Source organism: Uloborus diversus, unplaced genomic scaffold (assembly GCF_026930045.1).
Source record: "Uloborus diversus isolate 005 unplaced genomic scaffold, Udiv.v.3.1 scaffold_1115, whole genome shotgun sequence".
Classification (NCBI taxonomy): domain Eukaryota; kingdom Metazoa; phylum Arthropoda; class Arachnida; order Araneae; family Uloboridae; genus Uloborus; species Uloborus diversus.
The window spans coordinates 35051-50079 of NW_026557783.1; the positions used below are offsets into that span (position 1 = coordinate 35051).

The window sequence follows — 15029 nt, forward strand, 5'->3', positions numbered from 1 at the left end:
TTCATATAAAATTTTTTACTTAAACTTCAGTATGAATTTCTATTTTAGTCACCTCTGAAAGAGTTTTTAATACTGCATTCAGGTACCAAACAATTTAGTTATTGCTTTGTTTCTTGCGGCTGGATGTACGTATGTATCTCTCATAAGTAATAACTCAAAAATGGTAAGCTGTAGAAAGGTTGTGGCCCCCAGACATGTGGGGTGTGCGTACGTTCCTGTTGTGCATTCTTTTTGTTTTCGATCGGGAGTTCTAAAAAGCTTATTTACTCTTTTTTTTTTTTGTGGCTGTTGATTACTTATTTCAATACAAAACTAATATAGTGTCTCAGACTGAAGATCATTTTTGGTGATACACTCTATAACAAAAAAAAAAAAAAAAAAGACGCACCAAGAAGGAGTGATCCGATTGAGACGAAAATTGGTGGCTGGAAGAATAGTAAATGACAGAATAGTAAATGATTAAATTCTTAGAAATATTAATTTATGTCAGAGTTACAGTAACAAGTTCAATAAGGTATTGACTCGCCTCTAGCCTAGATACAAGCTGAAGCACGACGTAAGAAACACCGATAAAGCTCCCGGAGGTTGTCCTGTGGTATTTCCGGCCAAATTCGCTCTAATTGTCGGACGAGGTTATCAACATTCCTTGCCAGATACACTCGCCATCCCATCATATCCCAGACATGCTCGATGGGAGAGAGATCGGACGATCTGGCAGGCCACGGAAGAGTTTGACAAGCCTGCAGACAGTTCATAGCAACACATGCTCTGGCATTGTCCTGCAGAAAACCAGCCGAGGGTACTGCAAAAGGAACGGCAACAAAACAGGTCTTAGGATGTCGTCGACGTACCACTGTGCAGTAAATGTACCTCTACTTACGACCAAAGGGGTCCAGTTATCAAAAGAAATGGCACCCCAGACCATAATACCTTGCTGAGGGCCAGTGTGGCGTGCAAAAGTGAAACCAGGATCCCTCCTCTGCCCTGGGTGTCTCCAAACCGTCTTCGACGATCTTCATGACACAGTTGGAAGCGGGATTCGTCGCTAAAGACTATACATCCCCAATCGGCACCATTCCAACCTGATCGAGCCATGCACCACTGTAATCTGGCTCGGCAGTGTGCAGGCGTCAGTGGCATAACGGTCGGCGCGAGTGTAGATTTCGTTGTCCCAACCGTCCGTAAATGGTCATGATAATCACTAGTGTTTGGGTTGAACGTCTGATGGTTCATAGAGATGAAGAAAGCGCTGTGACAGCTGATCGGACAATCACTCTGTCATCACAATCTGTTGTGACCCTAGGTCGACCGCTAACATCCTGACGCTGAACTCTGCCATTTTCCACTCATCCTTGCCAGCATCTTCGCATCGCTGCTTCGACTCAAATGACGAGCGATTCTCCGATTTGATGAAGCGGCCTCTTTCAATCTAATGAACGAACCATGCGGTGAGGCATTTTTAAGTTGTTGAAAGGTAATCTGAACCGCAATCAAACCGTAAGTTTTAACAACTGTTGAAGAACTGCTCATTATATACATCTGCTGGATGCGCTGGAGATCAAACTATTCATTTATTGGACATCAAATTTTATTCATTGCACATCTGGTCAAAACAATCATGCATACAAAATTTTAAAACAATCGGATGATTGCTTCTTGATGCGTCGATTTTTTTGTTATAGAGTGTATATTGCCGAATTGGAGACCATGGAAACAAATATGACATGGCGAAACCGGTTTTTGTGTCATTTTGTTAGAGTCCCGTTGAAACGACGGTAATTTTTAAAACACTTGAGTGCCCCCCCTCCCTCTCCCTGTATTTCGGAAACTAAACTCTAGTTGCACTTCCGAGTTGTTTAAAACTAACACCATTCATAAAATTAGAGATTTTTTTTTCAAACTTAATCTATTGTTTAGGAAGAATTTAGAGCATTAATGTAAGAAATTGATTTAAGACGTTTTGAATGATGAAATAATTCGGAAATCAAAGGCACTTATGAATTTTTTTCTTCGGAAGTGCTGAAGTCGACTCAGAAACTCTTCCGAGGCGTTGGTGGTAGCGGTTCTGTACTAAACAAATGAGGCCGAAGTTGGGAGCGAAGTTTAATGTTGTGAGTTACTCCAAAATCAGCAGGTGACCTTGTGAAGTTTAAATTGGGTGATCGTAAAATAGAAACTGGGTCGAAATTAGATTTTTTTTTTAACCGACTTCAAAAAGGAGGCGGTTATCAATTCATACCATATGTATGTTTGTTTTTTTGTTTGTCCACTCATAGCGTCTCACCTAGTGAACCGATTTTGATGATTCTTTTTTTAATGGATAAGGAATGGCTCAACTTAGGTCCCATTACTTTGTTTGACCATATTTGTTCTTTAGAAAAAAAAGTTATGGGCAAAAAAACAGTAAATTTTATGCAATTTCCCTATTAAATGATTAAAATGATATTGTAGCGAAGTTCGCACTTTTCATCCATGGATAACGGTGGCTCAATAGTAGAATTCTCGCCTCCCACACGAGCGACCCGGGTTCAAATCCCGACTAGGACAAAGTGAATTTTACTAAAATTTCGTTTCTACTGTTTCCCGTATTTTCTCGAATCTTCTATTAATTTCTGTATCTTTCCAAGTCTGGAAAGTTCCAGCACTTTCTCAAGTTGTATATAAGGAGATGTAACGTTCATTCGTGGTTCTGAATAAAGATCTCGAGGTGAGACTAACGAGTATTCTCTTCATTTGGCTTTCACAATGTCTTCGCTATCTTCATCTACGCGACAATATGAAACTCATTGTTATATAACAGTAACATTAATAGTAATTGTAATGATAATTTTTAATAAAGTCTTTTCTAAAGCAATACAGTGATATAGAGCCGAACTTCTTACTTTTACTGAAATATCTGCATTTGCACTAAAAAGAATGAAATAAAAAAATTTTGAAAAAAAAAAAAAAAAAAGAACCGACTTCAAAATTGCTCTAAAAAGTGAAAAATAATTTTATTCTTTAAACACCACCGATAATACTTTTAAACATAATTTTTGAAGTTGGCGCAAAAACAAAAAGTAAAATCCATTGTAACCATGCTTCGTTCATATTTTTATCAAAAAATCATCCAAAGTTAGGAACGAAACATTTATATCGTTACTCAAATATGCTGTCATCAATGCGTAATGCATGTGGTAGTGAAGAAACTAGACCTGGTTAAATTTATACTTGTAGTTGAGTTATGACTGTGAATGATTTTATCGATCGTTTTTGCGCCAACTTCAAAAATTATGTTTAAAAGTATTATCGATGGTGTTTAAAGAATAAAATTATTTTTCACTTTTTAGAGCAATTTTGAAGTCGGTTCTATTTTTTTTTTTTTTCAAATTTTTTTTATTTGATTACAAGTTATTTGTAGAAAGGAAGTAAAGTGAAATGAATAAATGATCCTTCAAATCTCTGACAATCTTATCAATTTATTTCCGTTAGATTTTTTTTTTTTTTTTTTTTTTGCCATCGGCCAACGGCATCGGCCATCGGCAATCGGCCATTTGGAGGAAAACCATCGGCCATCGGCCATCTTTGAACAATTGGCCAAAAAATGCCATCGGTCGAGCCCTAATTGTAACCAGGCTGTCCGTATATTGTATGTTTATTATGAAAGTGTAAATTACTTCAAAGCTTTGCTACATCCAATTTTTGTTTTTTATAATTGCTTCATGAACTGATATTTAAATTCAAAAATGTGCAACTAAAGAAAATGGACTGCAGTAAGTTCAATTTGCTAAGCCTGGAAAGATTTCTTTGTTATTATTTTATGTAGAAGAAGTCTAGAAGTGTGACAGTAAATAAAGGATGAAGTATAAATAATTGCCCAAAATATGCATGCAGTTTTTTAAAACAAATATTCAGTATTTTTTTTAATGGATTCACCATGTGCTATTTCTCTCACAATTACATTTTAACTTTAGATAAAGTAAAATGAGTGGTCTAGTTTTAAAGCTTTGAAACTGAACAAATTGCAAAGCATTCATTTTGGTTTCAAATAATTTAAGAAAACTCGAATTATCTTTGCAGTTTTAGTTTTTATACAGTAAAAATCGTTTGTAGGTCTTTCAGCTGACTGACGTGACAACAAAATCAAAACATTTGCAAATTGCTTTGATTTTGACAAGTTTAGCTCTACTAATTTAAATTTTGTGCAAATTGTACAGTTAAGTTCTAATGAAGTTTTTCATGTAACTAGTCTGCAGTAATTTTATACTTACGACATTAATTCAAGTCTTAGGTAAAAGTTTTATGTGAAATAAACACCGTCATTGTACTGTATTTTAATAACTAGCATATATCTAGTTATTAATGCAAATATATCACCGATATGTCGGGTGCCCCACAGCCTCCCCAAGAGCAATGCACCTTCCTACAAACACCATAAATCATCCCCCTAGCAAGAGATCCCCCTTAAAAGTGAAAAATATCCCTTAACCCCCTCCCCCTAAAAATTTCAATGCTGCAGTCTGTGCTATAACTCCCTCTCCTCTCGGTGGGCACCCCTGGATATGTTTAAATGTACATGCAGGCATTTAATTTAAAACTGACATGATAATAGCCTTTGCACTCTGGTCATAGCATTAGGAATTTATTTACGTTTATTAAATATTTTTCCACTAGTGCTTTGACAAACCAAATAAGCTTTTTCCCCCCTCCTTGTTCAACCTTCCTTATCTGAGAGCATAAACCGCTCGATAGAAACCGAAAAAGTTACACAAAAGCAGGTTTTTGTTTTTTAAGGAAATGAAAATGACATTTAACCAATATTTTAGGACATATAAACAATGCAGTTTTGCATTAAAATCAATAGAAGTGACTTTATTAATGTCTGAGAATGTTCAACCAGATTCATCTCAAGCTTAAGAAACTAGAAAAACGTATTGGGTAGCATTTGTTTTGATTGAGTGAGAACATATGTTTCAAATATTTTTTAACTTACATAAAGGAATTTACAAAAAACATTTAAAACCAGTTTATTTTAATGTATTCTCTTCTGCATATAACTTACTCTTAATTAAGTAAATGACTTGAAAATTTGGGTTTGTATCTTTTAACTGTTACTTCAACCTAAAATTTTATAATTTATAAAAAGAAGCCCTAATTCGATTTATTGCTGCACGAGATTGCAGTATCAGCTTTTAAATAATTAATTTTAATTTTTTCTGAATTTACCTTAAAATGCATATTTGAGAATCCTATGAAGAGCATTTATTTTATTGTCAAGTTTTATTTTCAGTCTTGAATTAACATGGAGTGAATCTTTTCACCTCTAGGTAGAACTCAAGTTCACTGCTCCTCCTCGACCAGGGATGTATACTTATTCTGTCATCGTCAGGAGTGACTCTTACATTGATTTTGATGTCATCAAAACGATAAAAGTAAGCAGCCTTTTTTTTCTATATGCTTTTGATTTCTCAGTTTTTCAGATTTTGGTGATTTGATTGTTATTCTCTGCTCTCTCATTTTTAAAAAGTCTTCAGTGACTCTTCTGAAAAGCTTTTTTTTTTTTCTTTTTCTTTCTTTCTTTCTTTCTTTTTTTTTTTTTTTTTTTTTTTTTTTTGAACAATCCCATTGTTTCAACAAAAATATTGTAGGTTGGCAGAACTATTTTTCTTAAAATTTAATTGTGATTTTTAAGCATTTCCCCCAAGATTTAAGCAAGATATAAAAGCCAAAGGACATATTTAAGGCTCAAGCAAATTACATTGTTTTCTGTGTCTGTTTTGGCTTAAAATCAACCACTTGTGTTAACAACCCCTCATGTTAGACTCATGTAGGCATGTTTTTTTACACATCAAGACCTTATTCAATGTTAACATTTTGCTCTAATTTGTTGAAGATTTTCATTTTCTGTTGGGTGTTTAGCCATTAAGAATGGCTAAAAGCTAGAGAAATTGTAACCTTCACATACCTGCCAACCCTTCCGGATTGCCCGGAATTTTTACGGATTTTCATGTCTTTTTCCGGTTATGAGCAAAATTTTCCGGATTTTTCACCTTTTTGTAGGAAAAAAATGTATTTCGCCAATTTTGGCGCTACGATACTTTTGTGGAACACGGCACTGCGTTTTAGGCCAAGTAGCCAAGGAAAGATTGCCATAGGAGAATGGCACGAGAAGAAGTGAGACAAGATTATGACGTCACCGAGTGATACAGCGCATGATTTCATCGGGATCCAATCAAAGCAAGCGTCGCGGCGGGCAACTAGGGACACAATTTCGGCGCCAATTATCTTCTCGTTCGAGCTGTTTTTGCTTCGTTCTTTTTTTAAGATAAGGATGAGTAAATGTTATTTCAAAACTTTTAAAGAAAGCAATAAAAGTAATATTTACTAAACGGAAGTAAGTTCAATTGATATGAAATTCATAACTAATATCATATTGTTAAATGTAAAGAGGGTAATTGTCCTGTTTGATTTTATTTTGCGTTAAAATCTTGCGTATAAAAATAAAAAAATCTTACGGATTTTTTTTCTCGGAGGTTGGCAGGTATGCCTTCAAATCTTGAAGCAATGATCTCAAAGTATTGGATGAAATCTAGTTTCTTTTACTAGTTTCAAGCAAAATGTGTCTCCCATTTGTCACAGTTGATCCATGTGACTCGGGATCTTTGCCTCAGCCTTTCCTAAACCAATGATCAGGCTTGCTCATTTTAATTATTAATTCCTGCTCAAGTTTTAAAAATTGTACACTCCTATTTCACCCCTCTTATTTAGCTGGATGTGAAGGAAGCGAAGGAAATCGATCTGACAAAAGTACAGTGGGATGTCTCCGAAGAAGAGGAGGAGAAGGATGAAGAAGAGAGCGCTGTAGAAGACTCCGATCTTGCCTCAGACGATGACTTAGATGATGAGTGATGAGCGCTGGAAGCTTAACCTTCTTTTATAAAACAAATTCATAATAATGAGCTCGGGACTTGCTGGGCAGCCCGAGAATTAAAGGAGCGAAAATACTAAATTTGGATTTGTTTTCCTGAAAGAGAACATCATATAACTCACATTTGGAGGCTTTTATGTTTGGACTGTATAAAATATTTTTATTGGAAGAAAATTTCTTAATGTACTGACTAATTTATTGAAGCCTGAGCATATTTTCTATTGTATATAATGACACTAAAAATTTAAAAGATTTTCAAGTTTTGTAAATTATAATTGTGTTATGGAAAAGATTATACTATAAGGTTCTTTTATGGCTTTGCCTTCAAACAGAGTATCCAATTAAAGATTTTGCTGTGAATATCTCTCATCTTTGTTAAAAGCAATATTTATATCAATTTTAGGGATCTTGAATGTGCTAATAAATGTTCGTTTCAGGGGGGGGGGGGATGTTATTAAGATTAAAAGAGCAATCGGATTGAAAATGTGCATTTTGTAAATCACCAAAAAAAAAAAAACCTCAAGTACTGGGATCTTTGTATTATACAATGCTGGAAATATGGAATATAATAAAGTTATTTTCTATGATTCTATTTGTCTGTTTTGTCTTGTAACTACTTTGTCTGCTCCAAATATTATCAGCCAGTATTATTTACGATGTTTCAAGTATTGTTCAGCAAGTGTGAAAATCCAAAGGCGAGAATCATGCTTGATTGGTTTTTTCTTGAACAGACTTGGAGGGCAGTTTTCTGAAATTACAGCAGGTCTTTTTTTTTTCTTTGCCGAAAAACTTGATATGAATGATTTACTTCGGAGAAATACCATGCATCGAAAGATATGTAGAAGGAGTAGAAATTTTTTTCCAAGAATAGAACAACTACTACTACTTTTCTACACACTAAAAGAAAGATTGCTTTTTAAACTTTCAAGCAACTAATGACATTCAAAAATATATTAATAAGGCTAATCAGGCATCCCACTATGGAATTAATAAGGTGCGACCTTCCACTTTGATTGAAATTGTAGTAGGAGATGTATATTTTTTAAATTGCTTAAACATATTGAATAATTATTTATTTGAACAAAGTATTTGCATATAACATAGCATAAAACTTATTTAAGGGTGCTCTTCACTGAGAGTCTGAAAGATTCGGATCTAATGTTAACCTACGGGGAAAGTTGGAGCTTGTTTTACAAATTCCTGTAAAGTTTTCGGATCCGTTTTTTTTTTCTGAGTATTTTTCAAGACCATGTCTGTTTCTTTTAGTTTTTACTTTTTTGATGTGTCCATTCTCCGATTTTTTAAAATTCGAGAAAAAATGAATTTCTTCGAAAACGAGGTACTGTTGGACATTTCGCTCTGTAAAACATCTGCAACTCGTGCTATCGAAATTTTAAGAACGCCCTGACACGCAAAATATTTCCAGCTCTTTTTTGAGATCTTGTTTGAAATAATGCGACCATTTTTTAAACAAATATCATGTTCTAACTATTGAAAAAAATTTCAAAATACGTTCACTTTTTGCATTTGCCCCGCCTTAGAATAGTAACCTCCCCTTTTTGAGGGGTAAACGCTAATGGGGTGTAAGATTTTTTACCCTCTCATTAGTTCCCCTCAATGACCTTAGCTGGACGTCCTTTCTTCTTTCCTCTTTTCCTAAGGCTTTCGTGAAGAATCAAGTGCTTTTGAAAGTGAATCCATGTAGATGCGTGCTATTAGCTGTTAAATTAGCAACATTTGCTTTTTTTCAAATTTGTGGTTTGAAAAGAAATAGATTTGAAAGGAATATTTCTGAGTCAAATTGTTTATTTACAATATAATGAATATTGTTACAATGCTGTCGAATGCGAAAAGTTGACATTTTTCCCTTCCAGTAGAAAAATATTTTTATATATAGATTAAATCGTATTCCAGATACTAGGTATTTTGCATCGTTTTTACATGTGTTTTATGTTACTACAAATGGTACACACATAAAGTGCTTTCCACAGCTCAACAAACGTTTTTGAAAATTATTTGTGTCTTTAAAAGCCAGACTCGTCAAATTTCTTTAGAAGGTAGATACACATTGAACATGTAATTCATAATATACAGTAAAATCCATCGAATTTCGGAATCGGGATTGGAAATTTATTTGGTTGAAACAAGTATTTCGTTGCATTAGTATGCGTTGTAATAGGATTTTACTGTATTTCTCATTAGAAAATTCCTAAGGAGGAAAACGATGCATAATTTGATCCCAAATAGAATCGTGAAACGTTTCTTATGGGGTCGCAATATTACTCCTTCTTTTAAGACATGTACGATATTATACCGTTTTTAAAACATTACGTGAGAAACAAAATAGGATAATTTTTATTTTCCAGCGCAGCAATGCGAACCGTGGTTAATTTTATTTTTATTAAAGACTATTTCCTAGCTCACATTTTGTGTCATAATTCCTGCGTTTTACCCCAAGTTTTTATTTATTGCCAGAAACAATGAAAAAAAAAGTTAAAACACTTATTTTTAATTAGCTGTTTTGGAAATAGCTTAAATATATGGATATTGTGATTAACTGCAGGTTTTGAATGTTTTAATCAAGCAATCATGTACTTGTGTTATTCCATACTTTTCAGAGCGAATCAAGCTTGCACAAATAGTATTTACAATTTAAAAACATGTTTTATATTTTTTGAAGTACGTTGCTTAAATATTATTTCTCCAACAGTGCTATCATTTTTGGAAAACTACTAAAATTCAGGACAATATTTATTCTTCCAGAAAAAAATAAGTTTTTTTTTTTTTTTTTTTTTTTTTTTTTGAGCAATTGCGAATGCTTATTATCCTTACTTGAACAAAGCTGATGTTGCTCTGATTTTTCAGATTGTCATGATGACAAGAATAACTCTAGCTCGTTGTTTTAATATTTACTAAGAAGTCAAATTTTCGTCGCCATGGTTACTAATCGTTTGTGTTCATTCAATGTTTAACTTAAGTAGATTTTACTTTTAAAAGGGGGGTGGGTGTAAAATTACATTTCAGGAAAAAAACATCAATGTGGATGAAATTAAAAAGCAAAATTTCATCCAAATACAAAATTTCCAGATTACTAATACCGACATTCAAGACTGACAAGAAAACAAAAATACAGAAGGCTTTCTGATGTCTTCAGAAAGTTTTCACAATAGAAATAGTTTTTTTTTTTTTTTTTTTTAATCTTTATAAGAATTTGGAAGCTGTATTTTTGGAGAATAAAAATACTTTTCAAAAACATTTATTCAGTTGCGGAAAACATTCCGTACATCAACATACTCATTAAATACATAGAAAATCATGAAAAACATATTAGCAATTTAATATGATTCGGTTAATATAAAAAACGCACCGTGGTAGAATTACTAAGCATTGTATGTATTAGTTTTAATGATGTTTTCAGCCTTATGTTGCTGACAAAGCTAACTAAGATGTGAACAATATACAATGAAGGTTACAAGTTTTCACTGTTTTCTATTTTCATTCTCAGAAGTTAGATCAGCATTTTAATGCAATGTAGAAAAAATTAATTACAGGCATAAAGGTTTTCAGGTCACATAAGCACATCCCCCCCCCCCCCCCTCCCTTCAAAAAACATCATTAAAGATCGTCTTAAATTTCGTTTTTATGGCTTTAATTTCAAAAAATTTCGGGAAAGGAGTTTCTGAAAAGTCCTTCTTTGACCATAAAAAAAAAGTCGTCTAAAATTGCATTTTTGGAACTTTGATTTCAAAAACCTGAATGTCCCCAACGTTACTAAAAATGGCCTACAATCATGTTTATAACACTTTGAAAATTTTGCCTCCCCCCAACATCACACTAAGACTGCGTTTTTAGACTATTTCGAAAAATTTCGGGGAAAGCTTCCGAACTCCCCGTTTCCTAACATAATTGAAGAACCTGAAATTGTGTTTTTGGCGTTTCAAGTTTAAAAATTTGCTGGTGGAAGATCACAGGACCTCTTACTTACTTCCAAATACTACCAAAGTTCGTCTAAAAGTGCATTTTGAAAATTTTATTTTCGTGAAAATTAAATGGCATAGCCCCCAAACAGAGTGCTTGGGAAAATAGGGAGTATTTCTGAGTAAATAGTATGCTTACGATAAAGATCATGTTAATTATATATAGAAATGGTTCCCTCTCCTAAACAAGAAGCTAAATCCTTTCTCTCGCTGTATTTACATATTATTAGGAATTAGGAGTCAATAGAATAGAAAATCGTGGGATCTCAAAAAAGATTTTTGTTCTATACGAATGAAAATTACTTGATAATCATTTGATTAGAACATTCATTTTATTCTGTGACTGAAGACACGATACGATAATTTTTCGGCACAGAAGTGCGTAACACAGAACTTAAAAAGAAAAAGTTTGTCTTGATTTTTTTTTCTTTTTAAATTGTGAACCCTTACTTGCACTTATAATTGCTTTCCTAAATGTAAGCTGTTCATTTTCATTTTTGTTTTAACTTTATGTATTTCCTGCAAATCTGTTTCTTGCCTTTTTTTTTTATTTTTCATTATTGATTCATTAAATGCAAGATGCATAAAAACGAGGCAGAGCGATAAAAACTTTAAAATCTGGCAGAGCGAGGCGTGGAGATTTTTTTTTCACCTAAGTATTTCGAGGGTTTTTTTTTTTTTTTTTTTCAGGCAGATATACATGTAGGTAATATTTTCCTGCCTCCTGAGAAAAAGGACAACCCTTAATATTTATTATGACAACTAACGAGGATCAGACACTCACAAGACTTATTAGGAAATTTTAATAAAAACTCAATGTGTTGAAGTAGAAGCACTATATACACTATATGACCTAAAGCATTGGGACACTTTCAAAAATTCACATTTTTAGGGATTTCTCGAGAAATAATAGACCAATTGCTCTATAATTTGTTTCGCATAAAATGTATACTCTAGTTGTCATTTTCCAATAAAAATTAAGTCTGCTATTCATTTAGGGGACCGACAACAAATTGAGGAAAAAAGTTTTTTGAGCATTTTTCATTGCAAATTGCTGGGAATAAGCTATAATTTTCAGAAATGAGTTAAAAATCTATCAAAAACTTATTTTTATATTTTTGTGAAAATATCTCTTATACCCATGGAAATATAAGCATTTCTTCCGAAAATGCAAAAAAAATTTTGACGGTTTTCGCCTCATATTACGCAGAGTATTTCGTCAGACGTTACTAAACTTTTAGAATATTTGACAGCATTTTAGAGAAACATAATAATAAAATTTGAAGTTAAAATATTGAAAATTTTTCTGAAATATGAACAATTAATGCTATTAATTTTTCACTGCGCATGCACGAAAGATAGCAATTTATAACGTTCATAATTCAAAGCTCAGATACATCCTACAATCCATGAAAAAAATTCCACCGCAATTTCTTTAAATTTTAAAAAGTTATCAGCGATCTAATGAGCCGAATTTCTATAATTCTAGGATAGGTGACGAATGGACCCAGAGTTTGCTCTCTTCCCCTGTCAACATCTTCATACTGTTAACAGTGTAACAATCTTCTTTGTTGAATTCCAATGATACTATCTGGAAAGGGTGATCTAAAAATTCTCCTGAAAATTATTTAATTTCTTATTTGTGCAATGCATAGGTTGCTTGGAGTGTGACTAGTTTCACATTTTCACTAAGTGTTATTTTTTGCTTGAATAATATTCAAGGAGCTTTATCTGCTGTAGGTTTTTCCCTGCATTTATTCAAAGCCTATGTATCAGAATGAATACTTTAATAAAAAGTTTGAAGATCAGAGCAGTGCATTTTTTTCCAGGTGGGTCAGAAATTGTCATAATGAAAGAAGTCTCTCAATATTTTTTTGAGATTTTTTAAATCTTTGCTGCTTTGTTCTAAGTTAAATGTAAATTTAGCAAATAAAAATCGCAATCACAGTTTTATAGTTTAACAAACAGATATTTTTTAATATTAAAATTTTCAAGTTCCATGCAATTTAAGCTATTTCTCAGAAAGATGTATTGAAATTTCCCTTGTAATTTCGTTATAAACAAGAAGAGAAACCTAGATTATAGGACGAAATTGGAGTGTCTACCAAGAGGCGAGAAGTCGATCAGTGTCGCAGGGAGAAAAAAAAATTGAGTGGGGAAATAGTTTGTCCTCACATTTGGTTTTAAAAAAATTACAGAATTTGGGAGGGGGGGGCTTTTCCAATTCGTGCCCCTCCCCCCTCTAATCCAGTACCGCTTCTGACCTGAAGATTGCTCCACTCTCTCTGATCAATCTCCATAGAAGTCCATCTTTGACAGCCGAACTAAACCCCTTACAAGAAAAATTAGCCACTTGGGGCAGATGCCTTCTCTGCATGGGAGTGTAGTCAGAGGGAAAATGACTGACTGTGATTCCTTTACTCCAAATTCAGCCCAATTCCATGACTCCACAGCAATGGCGCACACAAGGGAGGGGTCCGGACCCCTCCCATAGGTCTTGCATTTTCCCCCGATCGATTACGTTAAAATGTATTTTGTACGTAGAGTAATTTCAAACAAAGGTAACAATAATTTCAGTTATAATAGGTGAAAAAATAAAATCCTCAGGTTAAAAGAGTTTAAAATATTGTGCACTTTTCCTATGACAAATTGCCTATAAGAAGCAGAATGTCGATTATAAATGATTGCAAAGTAAATAATCATGTTTTTAGTTTTGTAATTACATATTAAAATGAGATTCTATGAATTTGGATCCATTTTTTTGATTATGAGAAAAGTAAAAGAGTAAATTATTTTGCTTTCTGTTTATTTATTTAAGTATATTTTACTACATAATGCTAATTATTTATCCAATAGTTTATTTTTTCCTGTTTTTCGTTCTTGCCAATCGATAAAATCAAGTCAGTATATTTGACGATGCATTTTGCGCTATGATATGAGAGTGAGGCTCTCGGCCTTGGACCCTCCCTTTGCAAAATTCCTGTGTGCGCCATTGCTCCACAGCAATAACTCTGCCTTATTAGAAGTAGAGCATTTGCTAAAATGCTTTAGTAAGAAAAAGTTATAGAAAATGAGTTTACTGGTGTAGTTTTTAAAGACATGCATAAAAAGAAAAATTTTCTGCCTCATCAAACATATGAGGTATTTAATTTGCAAATCAATAAACGAGGAATCGGAGTACTATAAATTTTATGGGAGGAGGGAGCTTTTGGCTATCTTGGTCACTTTGGGTCCTTTCTCAGTCTAGACCTTATTGCTCTGGTACCCACATGTATGGTCCTTGACCCCTCCTAACCCTTGGCCTCGAATTTATTCCTTTGTTTTAAAAATCAATTAGTCACCCTTAAATGAAGTGCTGTAATCAGGAAAAAATAGTTGGATAAACACTATTCTTTTTAACACGCTTTTATTAGCTCCACTTTTATGTTTGTGAGTAACTCTCCTTTGGACTAAGAGCTGGTGGCTTATTACTGTTAGTACATTCCACCACTTTATGAGTGTTCGTGGCCGAGTGGTCTAACCCAGACAACCACAAATGTCTCTTAGACATCCAAAAAGGTCCATGACATATCCAAATATCCATTGGATTTGCCATACAGCTGATGGATATCCATATCTGGTTATGTCTATGGATATGGATTTCTGGTATATCTTCAAGACATCCAAACGGTTACATGTTTTGGATGTGGATATTCGGATAGCTTATGGATATCCAGGTTTTGGATATGGATTTTCGCAAGTCGTCTAGCTATCCAGATTTCTACATGTTTTGGATATAGATATTTGGATAGCTTGTGGATGGCTGTTCAATAACCTGAATGTTTAAAAAAAATATCCATCTAAGTCTCATTTATGGATATCTGCTAGATATTTGACTTTTGGATATTACTTGATTTGTTTATATTCAGGTCTCTGTGGCAAAATTCTTTTAATTTAAAGTTTTGTTGATTTGAGGTGAGTTTTTTTTAAATTCATTTCCTTTTAAAATGTGGTGAACTGAGAAAACTAACACTTCTTCTTCTAAACTTCATTGTTTATCAACAAAATCGCGATCGCGATAGGCCGAGACTTGGCTGCCGGCTGGCTGGCAGCCTAGTCTCCACAGCTAGGATGCCGGCTGGTTCACGTGACCTGTTTGACGGGTT

At 33.7% G+C, this 15029-nt stretch overlaps 1 protein-coding gene across 1 annotated transcript in view; it reads left to right on the forward strand.

The window, feature by feature from the left end:
* LOC129232250 (translocation protein SEC63 homolog) overlaps positions 1-7495 on the forward strand; it is a gene marked incomplete at its 5' end in the record, with an annotated part of 41897 nt that extends 34402 nt beyond the window's left edge. The window contains 2 exons of the mRNA XM_054866456.1: positions 5307-5411; positions 6748-7495. Of these exons, the coding sequence (XP_054722431.1) occupies positions 5307-5411; positions 6748-6888 (246 nt within the window). The remainder of the gene's footprint in view (positions 1-5306; positions 5412-6747) is intronic.
* Positions 7496-15029: the final 7534 nt, after the last annotated feature.